The sequence below is a fragment of the Callionymus lyra genome, chromosome 4, assembly GCF_982586985.1.
Source record: "Callionymus lyra chromosome 4, fCalLyr1.hap1.1, whole genome shotgun sequence".
In the NCBI taxonomy this organism is placed as follows: domain Eukaryota; kingdom Metazoa; phylum Chordata; class Actinopteri; order Syngnathiformes; family Callionymidae; genus Callionymus; species Callionymus lyra.
Genome location: NC_141821.1, coordinates 15,944,378 through 15,963,313, shown reverse-complemented (window position 1 = coordinate 15,963,313; position 18,936 = coordinate 15,944,378). Strand labels below are relative to the sequence as shown.

The window sequence follows — 18,936 nt, the reverse complement described above, 5'->3', positions numbered from 1 at the left end:
AAAAACAATAGGATAATACAATAAAAGCAAATAAAACAAGAAAAGACACTAAAACAGCTGCAGAGTGCTGAGATAACTGAAAAGTGGGATTCAAGACAAGTTTTAGTTGAAACCCAAAGGAAAGTTCTTCCAGAGCTTGAGAGGAGCAACATGTAAAAGCTCTGAGCTTCTGCTTTGAACTTGTCACTTCCAGGAGCAGTTAATCGGTCGACCTGAGGCAGCGAGCAGGAGCATAAAGGTGGAGCACCTTTGAAAGGTATGACGGGACGAGGCCATGTAATGATTTAAAAACAAATGAAAGAATCTTAAAAAGATCTCTAAAATGCAAAGGCAGCCAAGGTAGAGAGGCAAGGATGGGATTTATGTGCTACCGTCACATGGCTTGCTAAGCACAATGTGACTATAAGCTTCATCAAGACAAATGATGACAAACAATTTCCAGGACACATTTACTCCTACTCTAGTCATTGTAAAGAAATCAATATTTGGACAGACTTATGTGTATTTACAGTCAATATATTTTTTTGAACACCAACTGTTGCCCAACACAACCTGAATCTGATTGGATGAACAGGCTGACTGATGTGGATAAATAGTCCATGATCCGAGTAGAAACATCAGTGCAAGTGGTGCAAAAATGGACGCAGAACACAAGGCATTGGGGGAGACCTATAAGCAGGATTTTGACCCTGCTTGGTACCTGCAGTACAACTACAGCTATCCACGTGCAGACTTTACCAAAGAAGATACATTTACCATGTGGCTCATGAGGACCCTGCACAGGGCCTTTACTGAAGGTAGGAATGATATTAAAGTAATGTTTTGCTGATTTAAGGGGTGTGGTTTGTTGAATTGCACGTGTTTTGTTAATATAAACTCTCTTTTAAATGTGTCCATTAGTGATAAAGAAGCTAAAGTGCATGTTTTGACAACAGGTGATATCAAAGGTGGGCTCCTTCTGGACTTTGGTTCAGGTCCAACTATTTACCAGGTGATGTCAGCTTGTGAGATATTCGACCAGGTGTTTATGAGTGACTACCTGGAGGTCAATCGTGCCCACCTGAAGAACTGGTTCCAGGACAATGGGAAGTGCAGCTTCGACTGGTCACCATTCTTCGTGAACGCCTGCAGGCTGGAGGGACGAGAGTATGTTTAACGTTTACTGTTTATTACTATTTTATCTGTGTTTAAATACATGACATTTATCATTCGATAAAAGTCTGTTTATTTAAAATGTAATTTCTGTAATGTTCATTCAGGCCCTCAGCCATAAAGGACAAAGCAGCACGACTCAGGAAAGTGATGAAAGACATCGTCCACGTGGACGTCCACCTCCCTCAGCCTGTGAGTGCTGAGGTGGTTCCACCTGAAGGAGCTGACTGCATTCTCAGCTGCTTCTGTCTGGATGCTGCCTGCCTCAACCTGTCCACCTATTCTGCAGCCTTGTCCAATGTTATATCTCTGCTGAAGCCTGGTGGTCACTTTCTGATCATGGGTACATTAGAGATGAACTATTATGATGGCGGTCCAGGAGCAAAACTCCCTACTTACTCATTCACTGAGGCTGATATCTGTCAGCTACTCAGTCAGAGTGGTCTCAGCCTGGTTAGACTGGAAGTTTTCCCACTACCAACAAAGCAAGAGAAAACCGATGATTGCAGAGCAATTTATTTTGCAAAAGCCAAAAAGAACTAAAGCAAATGTAAGAGAAAGTGAAGGTTCAGAGGAAATTGGAGTCAGTTTGTTTAGTCTTGTTCATGGTTTAGTTGAACTGATTTGGCTTTACTTAAGCAAGTACCTGGCACCCATCCAGCCTTCAGCATTCCACATATTATATTATACACTTCTGTGAACATAGATCAGCCCAGTATAATACATATGTGACATCATGGATCCAGGCTTAAAAGGGTACTTTCAAGTGTTCTGAAGACTAAATAAACACATACAATCTATTTCTTGCTCATGGTTTTCTGTTTTAACTACATTGCCACATCAACCAATTGTCTTCAACTGCTGAATCCTGGCTCTTTGTACTGAAGATATTCTGGACATGCAGACAAGGGTAACCTGGCAGCGGTTGTTGGTGACCCTGATGTTATACAAAAGCACCTCAGAATGAGTCTCCACGTGAAGAATGATCAGCTGGCCTGGGAAATTACATTGATAGCGGTCTGAGCTGCCAAAAACCTTAGCTACAACTTGTTGGTCCTTCCATGTTACTCATAGGTAAGAAGTAATCGAAAAAGAAAAATTAATAAAGAAGCTTAAATGTAATATTATTTAAACTATGACATAACTGTATTCACCAATGTTGAAGCTGATCTGTATTATAGATAAAAGTATAAGGAGAGTGCCAATAGGATGCAAGGGTCAGTACAGTTATATCTTGCAGCTGTGGGGTCATGAATCACTTGGGTTTGATTTAGCTCTACATTGTTCACAGTAGTTTAGTAGAGTGCAGCCCTACATCTGAGCAGAAACATCAGTGAAAGTGGTGAAAAAATGGACGCAGAACACACGGCATTGAAGGAGACCTACAAGCAGACTTTTGACCCTGCTTGGTACCTGCAGTACAACTACAGCTATCCACGTGCAGACTTTACCAAAGAAGATACATATACCATGTGGCTCATGAGGACCCTGCACAAGGCTTTCACTGAAGGTAGGAATGATATTAAAGTCATATTTTGCTATTTTGCAGCCTGTGAGTGCTGAGGTGGTTCCTCCTGAAGGAGCTGACTGCATTCTCAGCTGCTTCTGTCTGGATTCTGCCTGCCTCAACCTGTCCACCTATTCTGTAGCCTTGTCCAATGTTCTATCTCTGCTGAAGCCTGGTGGTCACTTCCTGCTCATAAGTACATTATTGACGACCTATTATGATGGCAGTCCAGGAGCAAGACTCCCTGTTCACTCATTCACTGAGGCCGATATCTGTCGGATATTCAGTCAGAGTGGTCTCAGCCTGGTTAGAATGGAAGTGTACCAATTACCGACAAAGCCAGAGCAAACCGATGATTGCGGTTCAATTTCTTTCGCAAAAGCCAAAAAGAACCGAAGCAAAAGTAACAGAAAGTGAAGGTCCAGAGGAAATTGGAGTCAGTTTGTTTAGTCTTGTTCGTGGTTTAGTTGAACTGATTTGGCTTTACTTAAGCAAGTACCTGGCACCCATCCAGCCGTCAAAATTCCACATATTATATTATACACTTCTGTGAACATAGATCAGCCCAGTATAATACATATGCGACATCATGGATCCAGGCTTAAAAAGGTACTTTCAAGTGTTCTGAAGACTAAATAAACACATACAATCTATTTCCTGCTTTCCTGGTTTTCTGTTTTCACTGCATTGCCACATCAACCAATTGTCTTCAACTGCTGAATCCTGGCTCTCTGTACTAAAGATAGATAAAGACACATCTTTCTTAAGACCCATCTCATTTGAAATTTACACAATTGAAGGTGTTTTAAGCCATCAGAACGAAAAAGACCCAGAGAAGATTTATGGAGGTTTTTCTGGGGCCTACTATAGGTAATACGCTGTACCATCGATTCTGACAACACCGAATGATACAGTTGTGAATGATGATCCATAAGGGATTAAGTCGGGTGTAACAGATGTGGTCAGATGGTCTTTTTCTTTCATTCTCAGACTCTGGTAAATATGAAAAATAAAATAAACTTTCCTCCAGATGGTCCACACGATCTCCCATTCACAGGCTTCGATTGTATGTGCAGGACAACAACATTACAGATTAATTCAAAATAATAAACATTACAATTGTACACTCTCCTACATATAAATATACATACATATAAACAGCACCATCTACAGGATAAAACTAAACAGAGTCAGAAACTATTCACAATACGAAACAAATACTTCATACCTGGAAAATATGAAAAATAAAATAAACTTTCCTCAAGACGGTCCACACGATCTCCCTACACACATAAGCAATTAAAATGAATACACAAGACTTGGAACGATAAATGTCAGGGAATTTCTCCCGGACAATCGGAATGAGAACAGAGACAAGGGTTAGAACAACAAACAGTCAGAATGCAGATTTTACCACCAGAAAGGAGTGGAGAGGCGCCTTGGCACGGCTCGTCTCCAACCACTGAAGAACCTCTCTCCGTGCTGGCTTTTTATTCCATATTTCAGATGATGACACACTTGAGTACAAACAGTCTGTTTATTTGTTGCTGGACGCAGCCAGCGCATTGTCATCTCCTGCACGCTGAGTTCAGCTCCCTTATCTTGCTGAAGGTCACTGTATCTTAATGCACATACTGTCATTTTTCGGGGAAAAAAACTTTAACTGGGCACATTCCTTCCATCTCATTGTGAGTCGCAGTAAGCATGACTACATGTTTATTGTGATAAAATTATAAGCAACATAAATTCTTTAACATTTCCCTCCTGTTTATCATAATGTACATTCATGTTTTAGCTCAACACTTTTCATCAAAATACCGTGACTTCTTGCGATTTTCCATTTTTCCTTATAATTACTTGTCTACATTCCATCTCAATATATTTGGATTCGGAATCCGTGGTACCCTGGTTTGTACTAAAGAGAAGTGGCATGCAATTGTTCGTGAATAGCCGAGAAACCAGCTTCTGTGCAATTACCAAGATGTTGGACATTGTAGAGGATGTAACTAATACTGTCTATGTTTTTGATGGGCGTTACGGGGAAGACCGTAGAGATAATAGGGAAATTTTCGAATCCTGAACCTATGGGATCAGCCAACTTATACCGGTGTGGGACACCCCTAGTGACACCAATGGCATTGATGTAAGTGGGGTCGTCCTTGCTCATCCAACCAACTGCTCTCTATTCCTACTCAAGGCGGAGTCATCCAAAGAGAGTGTTATTCTGGACGGCAACTGCGTTGACTGGCATGATCAGTGTAGCCATCGTACACAGTCCGTTCCACTGAGAGGGCAGGTTTCTGTCGTAACCCCATATCTCCACACATCCACCAAATGTCAGCCTGTGTTGTGTAACTTCAATAGTAGTTGTGCGATTCACATTCATTTTACCCACATCTTTATCAGCGGTATCACTACTTTTGAAACAAGTGAAGTTCTGGTTTCTCTCTATGTCACTGCTAAAGATGGGTTTGGATTGCTCGAACCAAGTTACTGGAAGGAAAGGTTCTTATTTTTTACATTTAGGCTTGGTGTTATCTTTAGTCATTAGTTCTGTCATACAGTTCTGGGGAACATCAAAATGGCACAATTCTTAACAGGGGTCTAGGACCCATCCACACAATGCATTATGGATTCCTTATTTTTCCTGTTTCGATAGCTAACTAACCCAATTATTTTCATCAAGACTTTGTCATGTATAGGTAAACAAAAAGTAGTCACATCTTGAGACGACCATGTACTTGGTTCAAAATTAAAGACTCCGCTTGGTTTCTGAGATCTTGGTCTGATTAATTTCATAGTGACTGACCTTTCAGCTCGAGTTCTACGTGTCACACCTAATAGTTTAGACCAGAATGATTTGGAGTATAGAGTAGACTTTCATGATTCTTTACCTTTTTGGAACATATCATAACACCTTTTTCCTTTGTAGGAAGTACCAAAGCTTTCTTTACATTTTATCATCAGACTTGGATGTTCAGAGAGGATTACTTCTTGACATTTGTAATAGAGCATTTGATTTACTCAAGGGTCAATGCCCTTAGTTTTCTCTCGTCTTGGTCGTTCTTGTAGGTCATGTGGACTTGGTGTGCTCTTTATATACCGTCCATGACGTTCCATGTGGCCGGTGTTTCCCACCATGCCCATGGTGCTCAGATTAAGAAAGTGGTTAGGAACAGGGTGGTGAGTATGGGGCGCAGAAAAAAGGGAGGCAAAATTGTTGCAGTGCCCAGGGTAGTCAGAGGTCACTAGCACGATGAAAACCCTATCAGAACACTGTTGTTGTCTCAGCTCAGTAGTTTGAAGTCCTGCGTCTTTTTGTTGCTTGGATGAGTTGTGGTCTGCAGGCTCAGGTCTTGGAGAGTTGTAAAGATGTTGCAGTTTGCAGTGGGAAAAGTGAATCCAGGGGATTTTTTCCTTCCAAGTTTACGGTCGTAGGGGTGGTGATGAGAATCCGGAATGGTCCTTCCCAGCGATCACTGATCATTTCATTGACAAAATGTGATCCATTGTCAATTCTGATGATCTCTGGAATTCCTGAGGAACTATGTGTTTACATAATGCTTTGGCTACTGTAGGTGCATCTGGTTTAGCCTTTGGAAAGATCTCAACCCACTTAGAGAAGGTGTCTATAAGTACTAGACAATATTCAACACCTTTCTGTTTAGATAACTGAATAAAATCTAGGTGAATGGTCTGAATTGGATAAGTTGGATCAAGTTTTGGTCTCAATTGACCTTAGGAGTTATCTTTGATTAAACACCGCTTACAAATATTCTTTGAGAAGGAATTTAAACCTGTGCGTGTTATAAATCCCATTTATCTGGGCTACCATCCCTCCTGTTTGAGACAAGGGTCAACCCATGACTCAATACTGCCGCCCATGTAAACAATAATTTTGGTAACCACGTTTTTTCTTCGGGGCCTATGTATAACTTGTTTACAAATTTGGCTCCTTTCTTTCTTGGTCCACTGTTCTACCTTGTTTGTTTAAACCAGGGGTCGGGAACCTATGGCTCGCGAGCCAGGTGTGGCTCTTTTGATGATTGCATCTGGCTCGCAGAAAATAACATAAAACAAAACATAAAATATTATCACTTGTTTCAGGGGTGGGCAATACGTCGACCGGTTGATCGCGAAGCTGTTGCGAGTAGATCGCGTGATTTAATAAAATATGATATAAGAAAATAGTAAAGAGAGCTCTGATTGGCTGCTGTGCATGTCAATCAAATGGTTATTGTGCAGATTGGTTGAAAATTTGATTGACATGCACAGCAGCCAATCAGAGCTCCTGCCTCTTCCACTGAACGCACAGAAAAGATCATATGAATCGAGAATAAAAAGAGCAAAATGTGCGACAGTCATTTTACGCAATTCAGAAAAACAATATAGAATTATAAGCTTAAATAATATATCGAACAAAATAATGCGCGTTTGATCGCTTCAGGTTCTTCTCTACGAGAGTCACAGAAACATGACGTCAGGTCCATCAAAGTTAAGCTGCAGGTTTCAATGAGAGCGAACAAATGCTGGTTTTCCTTTTGTGATCGCGTCCTTAAAACACACTTGCATTAATACACCATCACATGATGACTATTTGTAAATTACCTTTATCTCACGAATGTAATAAGAATACGCAGAAACACAAACACGTTAAACAGGTGCAGGTGAGACACACATTCTAATGACGTCAGAGACGATCAGACAAAGCGATAATGATGTGAAGTTACTGATGAACAGTTTTATTCTCGTTAAACTTCATCTGAAATTTAATTAATCCACTTGTGTGATTCATATCAGACATGTTAAAAATTAACAAATATAAACTGTTAGTTTGAATTCATGTTTTCATTTGTTTTTGTTTTTTCATGATCACAGAAATGGAGAAATTGTAGTCTTGTGCTTCATTTAAATATGATGGACATATTGAAATGGAGGCATGGAAAGGGATGAACCCGTCTGAATTCTTTGTTGATTTTGATGAACAAAGGAAAAGGGCTTGAATTCGTGTCAAGCACAGATTCTTACATCTGAATATTATTTATATGGCTCTCACTGAAATAAATTTCCAAATATTTTGCTTTCATGGCTCTCTGAGTCAAAAAGGTTCCCGACCCCTGGTTTAAACCATGTCCCATGTATCGGACTTCTTTTTTTCCAAAGTTGTAACCCGTTTTATGCAAATACTCAAGGTATTGGAGAATGTCTTTCTTGCATTTGTCTTGATTTTTGTTAACCAATAAGCTGTCATCTAACAAAAAAACAAAATTTGACTTCCTTTCCTTTGGAGTAAAGTTACCGAGACACGCCTGAATGTTTTGACCGAAGATGGTTGGACTTGCAGTGTAATTGTCGTGAGTCTACATGTTCCTCCTTGTGTTTCCGGTTTTATTGTGAAATCCGCTCCCTTCTGTGTCTGTGCTAGTCTTACTTCCCCCCTGTCTGAGTAGTAATTGTTCCCAGCCGTGTCTCGTTAGTCCCGCCCCCAGCTGTTGCTGATTGCTCCCCTGTGTTCTCAAGCCCCCACTCTCTGTCACATCCTTTGTCTTGTCATCACCGTTTTCCAGTACCTGTATCCTGCTGCTGAGTATTCCAGCATCCCTACCCTGTCTCCTTGCCTTTGTCCCGACCAAGACTCCATTCCTGCCTGTTGTGATTATCGACCTGTTTCTGCCCCTTGACGCCGTGTTTGCTTTACCCCTGCTTTGCCTTCTGTTGCCTATTCCTGGACTGTATGACTACGCCTCTGCCTTCCCCACTGAATTAATCCAAGTCTCTGCAAATCACCTCTGCGCCTGGGTTTCTCCGTTCCACACCGTGATAGTAATCTTGTCCAAGTAAGTTTTTCTCATTTGTAAGTTAAAAACAAATCATGCTTGACTTTCTTTTTCTGAAGGAATGGACCAAAAAGCATTGCTTAAATTTTATGACCGCAAAATACTTTCCTTTTTGGATTTTATCAAGTTTGAGCAAGGTATGTGATTTGATACATTTGGCGCCCTCTGCTGTACTGCTGCATTTACTGTTTGCAAATCTGTAGCAGACTTTTGCAGTAATCAAATCACTATCTTGTTTTAACTGAACAGTCTTTCAATGATCGGGATTTTTACAATTCCATTTGCTGGCATTACTCTTATGTTTTTGTTTTTTCTTCTGCTGTAATATAATTGATGTCACCGATTACTGTTCGTTCTGCTCCAGTATCTACTAAAAATAACGTGATGACCATGAATTGGTAGTACAATTTCTGGTTTAAGTTTGTAATCGGTTTCATTTTACAGTAAATGAATGTCTGCCTTGTTTCAGTTGTTGTTGTCAATTTCTGGAACGTAATAATGTATTTCATCTGTCTCTTCTAAACTTTTCTTTGTCTTTTCTCTATTTACTTTCTCTAGTCATGCTTCTTCCTCAATAAACTAAATACATATTAATATTCCATTGTTTACATGTTCATTCATATCTGTTCATTACTTCAAAACCGTATAGCTTTTACTTCTGTTCTCTTTAAAACCTACATTAACAGTCTCCCAAACCTGTCTCGCTCTTTCTCTTACACTGACTTAACAAACAACTTGAGCTAGTTTCATTCATTAACAAAATACCAATATAAACTTGTATATAGCCCAAATGCACACAAAGCCATTTACACTCACAATTGTAGCTAATTTCTATCACACACGCACAAACGTCCACAAAAACTTCACAAAAACTTTCTCTTGTCATTTCACAGAAGAGGACATCCAAACATCATTACAGTGACGCATCATTCATTTAATCACCGATACTGACCCGAAATCAAATGAATGAAATTAAGTCGGACACGTTACTTGTTTCTGCTGCTCAAACCATGAAATTACACGTCTACTTGTGAAACGTTACATTTAACATTGAATAAAATAAATATCACCATTGTGAGTGCACACTGGGGCATCACACTCACAACTAAGTCAGGAACTAAGTCTTACAGGAACACTCACAACACATCTTACATTATTTTAGTTTGTTCAAAAATAGAATTTTAATCAGAAATGTAAATGATTATGATAACTAGTCCGTCTTGGATCAGGGAAAACGTGGAACTGTATTAAATTAAATGTGTAAAAATCACAGCCATGCATGTTGCAGTCTAATTGTAGTTATACTGGATAAAAACGGGTTTTTTTTTTTTTTTTTTCAGGAAAATCCTCCACTTTTGCCAGCAGTTGAGAATCAAAAGGAGCAGTTGACAATTTTCAGTGACGCAGGTTAAATATGTATGATACAAAAACTACATTTGCTTTAAGAGGCAAGAAATGGTGATAATGTGAAGTTTCAAGTTCTGCTGAACAAGAAGAAGAGGGTGTTTGCTTCAGGGAGCAGAGAGGAGCTTAAAGAGGTCCAGCGAGAGCTCAAGAAGGCGATCAGGATGGCCAAGGAGGACTACAAGAGGAAACTGGAGGAGCAACTGGCGCAGGGCAACACAAGGGATATGTGGAAAGGCCTGAAGAACATCTCAGGTCATGGCCAGAGTGGAGCCAGAGCCACAGCAGGGGGAGACCAAAGATGGGCCACTGAACTTAACCAGTATTTCAACTGTTTTGTTTTGATTGAGCCTCAAACTGGAGAAGGTCCTGGTCCAGTGGAAGACCTGCTGTGTGGTTCCGGTTCCCAAGGCGGTGCACGGGAAGGAGCCAAGCCACTTCAGACCAGTCGCCCTGACCTCCCATCTGATGAAGACCTTGGAGAGGCTGGTACTCCGCCATCTACGCACGACGGTGAGCTCTGCGTTGGATCCGCTGCAGTTCGCCTACAGGCCAAAGATGGGGGTGGATGACGCCGTCATCTACCTGCAGCACCGGGCACTGACTCATCTGGAAGCCGCTGGTAGCACTGTGAGAGTCATGTTTTTTGAATTCTCAAGTGCTTTCAACACCATCCAGCCGGCGCTGCTAAGGAAGAAGATGGAGGACGCAGGAGTTGGGACACAGCTGGCAGCAAGGACGATGGACTACCTCACCAACAGGCCGCAGTATGTGAGACTGCAGGACTGCAGGTCTGAGGTGACCATCTGCAGCACCGGGGTGCCTTAAGGGACAGTGCTGTCACCTTTCCTTTTCTCCCTCTACACGGCGGACTTTACCTATGACTCCAGCAGCTGTCACCTCCAGAAGTTTTCCGACGACTCGGCCATTGTGGGCTGCGTGTCTGGGGGGGGCGAGCTGGAGTACAGGTCAGTCATCAAGGACTTTGTTGACTGGTGTGAGAACAACTACCTTTGCTTAAACACCGGTAAGACAAGGGAGATGGTGATTGACTTCAGGAAAAAGTCCCCACCACATCAACCGGTGAGCATCCAGGGCTCGGACATTGAGCTGGTGGACAGCTTCAAATACCAGGGTGTTCACCTCAACAACAAAGTGAACTGGTCTACCTATATCAACGCCGTGTACAAGAAGGGCCGAAGTCGCCTCCACCTCCTGGGGAGACTGAGGTCCTTCGGAGTGTGCAGACCACTATTAAGGACCTTCTATGACTCCGTGGTAGCCTCTGCTATCCACTACGCTGTGGTCTGCTTGGGAGCAGGCAGCACGGACCGGGACGGGAAGAGACTGAACAGGCTGGTCACGAGGGCCGGCTCTGTTGACTCGGTGGAGGAGGTGGGAGAGAGGAGGACACTCTCCAGACTATCCTCCATCAGGGACAACGCTCTTCACCCACTGCACCTGAACGTGGAGGAGCTGGCCAGCTCCTTCAGTGGCAGGCTCAGGCACCCCCAGTGTATGACGGAGCGTTATAGAAGGTCCTTCATCCCAACTGGTGTCAGGATATTTAACTCTCTACTTTAAATATCCTGATGCTAATCCGTAGTGTGTTTTTCTTCTCGTGTGTTTTATTTTATTTTGTTAATAGTGTTAAATGTCTAATATTGTAAATAATCGGTATATTTTTAAGATCGTTTTATTTATTTTTTATTTTTTTATTATCTTTTATTATTTATTTTTTCCTTGCACTTTATTTTTTTCAACTGTGCTGTTGTAAAAGTGTGTTTCCCCTCTGGGGATGAATAAACATTTTCTATTCTATTTAGTGGCACTCAGTGGCCATGTTGAGATGGTCACATCAGAGTTACATTAACGATCAATATTGATCATAAATTAACACACAGTAGTTAACTTATTAAACGTATTTGTTCTCATTCACCAAATGAATCTGCATTTATAAAGAAAACATCGATCATTTTATAATGAATATTTTAATCCGCTATTTTAGAAAAAAGTATAAGGAAAAATGTAAAGGAATTATGAGCTTGTTTTCATAATATAACAAAGAAAATTATTCTTCAAGTCATGAAGATTTCACGAAACAACGTTTGATCAAAGTGAAGCTGCAGAATGAAAGTAAGCTGAAGCCGCGTGATCGGAGCGATCTCCTTGAAAAACACCAATATAAATACACATGATTTTGTTCATTTTTACCCAAAACGTTTTTATTTTATAAATGTAAAAATGTGTATTGCAGTAGCGTCACACATTTATATGAAACTCGGATGATCAGATCATCTTCATCATCAATACTCTTTAAGTTACTGATTTACACTTTTATTCTTGTTAAACTATCACAGAGATGTCTTCCAGTGCCAAATGCACAATTTCTAATGAAATAGCAGATCTTTATAGTATAAATATTTAGGTAAACTCCTCTAGTCATTTGTGCATGTATGATTGGTCAGTGTTTCTAAACACTCTTCTAAGATGGCCGTGCCACGTGTTGGTCGTGGAAAGTTAGATTGGGCAATAAAGGAGCGATCCTGAAAGGTCCATGAACGCATTGCCAGAGGATCGCTTCTCGTTATATGATAAAGTTTGTTCCCAGATCGTTCCGACGTTTATAGTATTTACTTTGCCAGCGCTTTTTGTTACAGCCTTCCTAGTCGCTGAGTTTTGTTTTTTTTGTATTTTAGATCGCCTGCAGTCTGGACTCCTTTTGTTTCTCCTTCGCTTTTGGTTTTCCTGTTGGACGTTTTTTTTGCTCTGGAATTCTGCCGCATCGACCTTTTGGAATTATTTGTGTTTTCGAGGAACTCTTTAAAGAACTCAAACATTTCAAGAAGACTTACTTGGATCCTCGTACACGACATTCTCAGTGTGACCTGACCTGAAGAATAGCTGAGCACTTGAATTCTAAAGAGAGGCATTGATTATTTAATATCAATTAAATATGAAAGATTATCAGTTAATCAAGTTACTATTTGAGATGTGTGTTAAATCTGGATTATTGGTTACAGTCAAGTTGTCATATCCTTACATTCCCCCTGATTGCATCGTAAAATAATGATGCAATAAAACAATGATAAGTCTGATTACAAAATAATAATACCGAATCTGATCACATGCTAAACTATCATCCATATAGTGCCACACGAAGATTACATTGGTGAGAAAGCAACAGAGCAAACACAGATTCATTTAATGAATATGGTTATACATTGTGAGCATTTCTCTTAAATAAAAAATCATTCCAAATAAGGTATTAAAACTGAATTAATTGAATTCCAAAAAATCAAAACAAACATGTTTATACTAACTAAAATCTAATAAGCCTATATAGAATTAAAGATTTTGTTAAAATAGATATTGATATAGAGCCAGTATACACTTCTTTGAAAAACCTCTTTAGCGAGGTAAAAAGGAATAAGCAGCCCTGCTGTCGGCAACCATGGGTGTCGGCTCTTCATGTGAGGCGTTGACGTACTAAAGATTTAATACTGTTCGTGGGTCAGAGAATTTACAACATGATCCTATGATTTTTAACAGCTGTTATCATTTGTCTGCATTAGATAGATGGAGGGACGGACGGACGGACAGACTTGATTAATCCCTCCTGAGATCTCCTTTGAAAAAATTAATTTTCCATTTCACAGCAGACGATATTTTCATTAAAACAAGAACAAAAGTGCAATAAAAAGAACACAGTGCAAGGGAATGACCAAATAGAAAGAACATAGATCAAGGGAAATAACACAAAGAAAAGGATACACAGGTTCACATAGAATAACATCTTTTCACTCCACTCCTGCCCCCATATTCACAATAATACAGTCTAATAGCGCGAGGAATTAATGAGTCCCTGAGTCTATTAGTGTTGCATCTTGGGAAGAGCATTCGTGCACTCGATCTGCTTCTCTGTTCACTGATCTTTGTGATCTGTGATCTAATTATCCTCTATCCGTGATCTCTAATGGTCATTTTGGACTGGAAATGAGATTCAGGGTCTGGATGCTACACACCATGACCTTAATAGTCTACGTCTTCTATCTCTAAAAGATTATATTCCAGAGATAGAAGTTAAGAGACAGGTATTGGTCGACTATTATGGAAATATGGACAGAATTCAATGACAGGATCTAATGCAACGACTGATTTGCGGTGTATTCAGTCGAGTCTGGGCTTCAACTACCGCCTCCATGATGTAAATTAAAATTCTGGTTCTTACTTTCAGAGCTATTCATGGTCAGGCTCCTCCTGACATCACTGATCTGATCCAGAATTACACCCCAGCTCGGCCTCTGAGGTCTGTGGATCAGAATCTACTGATGGATCCTTGCACACGGTTCAGGACCAGAGGAGAGAAATCCTTCCAGACTGTTGCTCCTAAGCTTTGGAACGATCTTCCTCTCTCTTTGCGCTTGATGGAGTCTACTGACTCTTTCATGAAACCTTTTAAAACATTTTTATTTGTTCAGGCTTTAAAGTTTATATTTAATTGAGTATTGTTTTGATTGTTTAAGCGCTTTGTGACCGTGGTCTGGAAAAACGCTATATAAATAAAAATTACTTACTTACTTACTTACCTGCCTATGTGTCAATACACACTCGAGTTATGTTGTCAGTTAAATGCACCTAATCCTCTTTCTCTTTAATGTAAATGTCATTTTACATTAAACAGGAAATCCTGAACTTGACTCAACTTAGCTCTATTTATATAGCACTTTAAAACACAGCAGTTGGGACAAAGTGCTGTACAGGAACATAAAATATAGCCCAAAATAAAAGTTAAATGGAAGTTTAAAAAAACAATAGGATAATACAATAAAAGCAAATAAAACAAGAAAAGACACTAAAACAGCTGCAGAGTGCTGAGATAACTGAAAAGTGGGATTCAAGACAAGTTTTAGTTGAAACCCAAAGGAAAGTTCTTCCAGAGCTTGAGAGGAGCAACATGTAAAAGCTCTGAGCTTCTGCTTTGAACTTGTCACTTCCAGGAGCAGTTAATCGGTCGACCTGAGGCAGCGAGCAGGAGCATAAAGGTGGAGCACCTTTGAAAGGTATGACGGGACGAGGCCATGTAATGATTTAAAAACAAATGAAAGAATCTTAAAAAGATCTCCAAAATGCAAAGGCAGCCAAGGTAGAGAGGCAAGGATGGGATTTATGTGCTACAGTCACATGGCTTGCTAAGCACAATGTGAATATAAGCTTCATCAAGACAAATGATGACAAACAATTTCCAGGACACATTTACTCCTACTCTAGTCATTGTAAAGAAATCAATATTTGGACAGACTTATGTGTATTTACAGTCAATATATTTTTTTGAACACCAACTGTTGCCCAACACAACCTGAATCTGATTGGATGAACAGGCTGACTGATGTGGATAAATAGTCCATGATCCGAGTAGAAACATCAGTGCAAGTGGTGCAAAAATGGACGCAGAACACAAGGCATTGGGGGAGACCTATAAGCAGGATTTTGACCCTGCTTGGTACCTGCAGTACAACTACAGCTATCCACGTGCAGACTTTACCAAAGAAGATACATTTACCATGTGGCTCATGAGGACCCTGCACAGGGCCTTTACTGAAGGTAGGAATGATATTAAAGTACTGTTTTGCTGATTTAAGGGGTGTGTTTTGTTGAATTGCACGTGTTTTGTTAATATAAACTCTCTTTTAAATGTGTCCATTAGTGATAAAGAAGCTAAAGTGCATGTTTTGACAACAGGTGATATCAAAGGTGGGCTCCTTCTGGACTTTGGTTCAGGTCCAACTATTTACCAGGTGATGTCAGCTTGTGAGATATTCGACCAGGTGTTTATGAGTGACTACCTGGAGGTCAATCGTGCCCACCTGAAGAACTGGTTCCAGGACAATGGGAAGTGCAGCTTCGACTGGTCACCATTCTTCGTGAACGCCTGCAGGCTGGAGGGACGAGAGTATGTTTAACGTTTACTGTTTATTACTATTTTATCTGTGTTTAAATACATGACATTTATCATTCGATAAAAGTCTATTTAAAATGTAATTTCTGTAATGTTCATTCAGGCCCTCAGCCATAAAGGACAAAGCAGCACGACTCAGGAAAGTGATGAAAGACATCGTCCACGTGGACGTCCACCTCCCTCAGCCTGTGAGTGCTGAGGTGGTTCCACCTGAAGGAGCTGACTGCATTCTCAGCTGCTTCTGTCTGGATGCTGCCTGCCTCAACCTGTCCACCTATTCTGCAGCCTTGTCCAATGTTATATCTCTGCTGAAGCCTGGTGGTCACTTTCTGATCATGGGTACATTAGAGATGAACTATTATGATGGCGGTCCAGGAGCAAAACTCCCTACTTACTCATTCACTGAGGCTGATATCTGTCAGCTACTCAGTCAAAGTGGTCTCAGCCTGGTTAGACTGGAAGTTTTCCCACTACCGACAAAGCAAGAGAAAACCGATGATTGCAGAGCAATTTATTTTGCAAAAGCCAAAAAGAACTAAAGCAAATGTAAGAGAAAGTGAATGTTCAGAGGAAATTGGAGTCAGTTTGTTTAGTCTTGTTCATGGTTTAGTTTAACTGATTTGGCTTTACTTAAGCAAGTAACTGGCACCCATCCAGCCTTCAGAATTCCACATATTATATTATACACTTCTGTGAACATAGATCAGCCCAGTATAATACATATGTGACATCATGGATCCAGGCTTAAAAGGGTACTTTCAAGTGTTCTGAAGACTAAATAAACACATACAATCTATTTCTTGCTCATGGTTTTCTGTTTTAACTACATTGCCACATCAACCAATTGTCTTCAACGGCTGAATCCTGGCTCTTTGTACTGAAGATATTCTGGACATGCAGACAAGGGTAACCTGGCAGCGGTTGTTGTTGACCCTGATGTTATACAAAAGCACCTCAGAATGAGTCTCCACGTGAAGAATGATCAGCTGGCCTGGGAAATTACATTGATAGCGGTCTGAGCTGCCAAAAACCTAAGCTACAACTTGTTGGTCCTTCCATGTTACTCATAGGTAAGAAGTAATCGAAAAAGGAAAATGAATAAAGAAGCTTAAATGTAATAGTATTTCAACTATGACATAACTGTATTCACCAATGTTGAAGCTGATCTGTATTATAGATAAAAGTATAAGGAGAGGGCCAATAGGATGCAAGGGTCTGTACAGTTATATCTTGCAGCTGTGGGGTCATGAATCACTTGGGTTTGATTTAGCTCTACATTGTTCACAGTAGTTTAGTAGAGTGCAGCCCTACCTCTGAGCAGAAACATCAGTGAAAGTGGTGAAAAAATGGATGCAGAACACACGGCATTGAAGGAGACCTACAAGCAGACTTTTGACCCTGCTTGGTACCTGCAGTACAACTACAGCTATCCACGTGCAGACTTTACCAAAGAAGATACATATACCATGTGGCTCATGAGGACCCTGCACAAGGCTTTCACTGAAGGTAGGAATGATATTAAAGTCATATTTTGCTGATCTTAGCGGTGTATTTTGTTGATTCGTAGGTGGTATAAAAGTCAAAAACGTCGTCTGTTCACAGACATCGGCCACTTTATTTGTGGAGAAAAAGGAACAATCCAGAGTATGTTCGGGTCGTTTATTTACCACTTCAAAGCAAAAGAAATACAAGCTTCCTTCACGAAGCACTGGGTGTCCTTCTTTCTGCGACCCAACAAATTGATAGTCCAGAACAGAATAGCGTTAAGATGTAGAAATCTTGCGCTGTTTAAATCCAGTTCCTAGTCAAGGGGGGTCGGGTCATCCTGCCAAATTGTTCTTTCAAGTTTTCTGATTCCCCTGTGTCCCGTCTGAAGAGCTTGCCTGTTGTCTCCTGTAATCTAATAATTCAAATGTTCCCAGGCTGAGGTCACACTCGTTATGGGATTGTTCCTGTCTTTCGTTCCCCCCCTGGGGTCGCTGGTTTATTCTACCGGTGATAGGACTCTAATCCTGAATTTAGATGGTCCCAACTCAGTAATCAGTATGCATGTATTTTGATTTTGTGTGTGTGTGGGGACAAAGGTTCCCCCGCTCTTTAGCATCAAGCAGAGTATATATTATTATTCTCTAACTTTATATTTGATTATATTTTAGCATTAATTTAAGTATTGCGTATATGTATATAACAATTTGAATTTAATAGTGGGGTTTATTTTATATATAAACTCTCTTTTAAATGTGTCCAGTAGATAAAGAAGCTTAAGTCTAAAGTCTATGTTTTGACAAACAGGTGACATCAAAGGTGGGCTCCTTCTGGACGTTGGTTCAGGTCCAACTATTTACCAGGTGATGTCAGCTTGTGAGATATTCGACCATGTGGTTATGAGTGACTTCCTGGAGGTCAATCGTGCCGAGCTGAAGAACTGGTTCGAGGACAATGGGAAGTGCAGACTTGACTGGTCACCATTCTTCGTGAACGGCTGCAGGCTGGAGGGACGAGAGTATGTTTAATGTTTAATTTTGTTTACTATTTTATCTCCGTTTAAACGCATCCATGACATTTATCATTCAATAAAAGTCTGTTTATTGAAAATGTAATTTCTGTAATGTTCATTCAGGCCCTCAGCCATAAAGGACAAAGCAGCACGACTGAGGAAAGTTCTGAAAGACATCGTCCACGTGGACGTTCACCTCCCTCAGTCTGTGAGTGCTGAGGTGGTTCCTCCTTAAGGAGCTGACTGCATTGTCAGCTGCTTCTGTCTGGATTCTGCCTGCCTCAACCTGTCCACCTATTCTGCAGCCTTGTCCAATGTTCTATCTCTGCTGAAGCCTGGTGGTCACTTCCTGCTCATAAGTACATTATTGACGACCTATTATGATGGCAGTCCAGGAGCAAGACTCCCTGTTCACTCATTCACTGAGGCCGATATCTGTCGGATATTCAGTCAGAGTGGTCTCAGCCTGGTTAGAATGGAAGTGTACGAATTACCGACAAAGCCAGAGCAAACCGATGATTGCGGTTCAATTTCTTTCGCAAAAGCCAAAAAGAACCGAAGCAAAAGTAACAGAAAGTGA

At 40.6% G+C, this 18,936-nt stretch overlaps 2 protein-coding genes and 1 pseudogene across 2 annotated transcripts; all 3 read left to right on the top strand.

Annotated features, from left to right (window-relative positions):
* Positions 1-637: 637 nt before the first annotated feature.
* On the top strand, positions 638-1,695 carry LOC148081878 (phenylethanolamine N-methyltransferase-like). The gene is made up of 3 exons (XM_087788369.1): positions 638-797; positions 936-1,146; positions 1,260-1,695. Exons 1-3 carry the CDS (start codon positions 638-640, stop codon positions 1,693-1,695), a joined length of 807 nt encoding a protein of 268 aa, XP_087644495.1.
* A 13,649-nt stretch (positions 1,696-15,344) lies between these two features.
* Positions 15,345-16,398, top strand: LOC148081877 (phenylethanolamine N-methyltransferase-like). Its single transcript, XM_087788368.1, has 3 exons — positions 15,345-15,504; positions 15,643-15,853; positions 15,963-16,398. Exons 1-3 carry the CDS (start codon positions 15,345-15,347, stop codon positions 16,396-16,398), a joined length of 807 nt encoding a protein of 268 aa, XP_087644494.1.
* Positions 16,399-17,205: 807 nt separating this feature from the next.
* On the top strand, positions 17,206-18,936 carry LOC148081876 (phenylethanolamine N-methyltransferase-like; annotated as a pseudogene).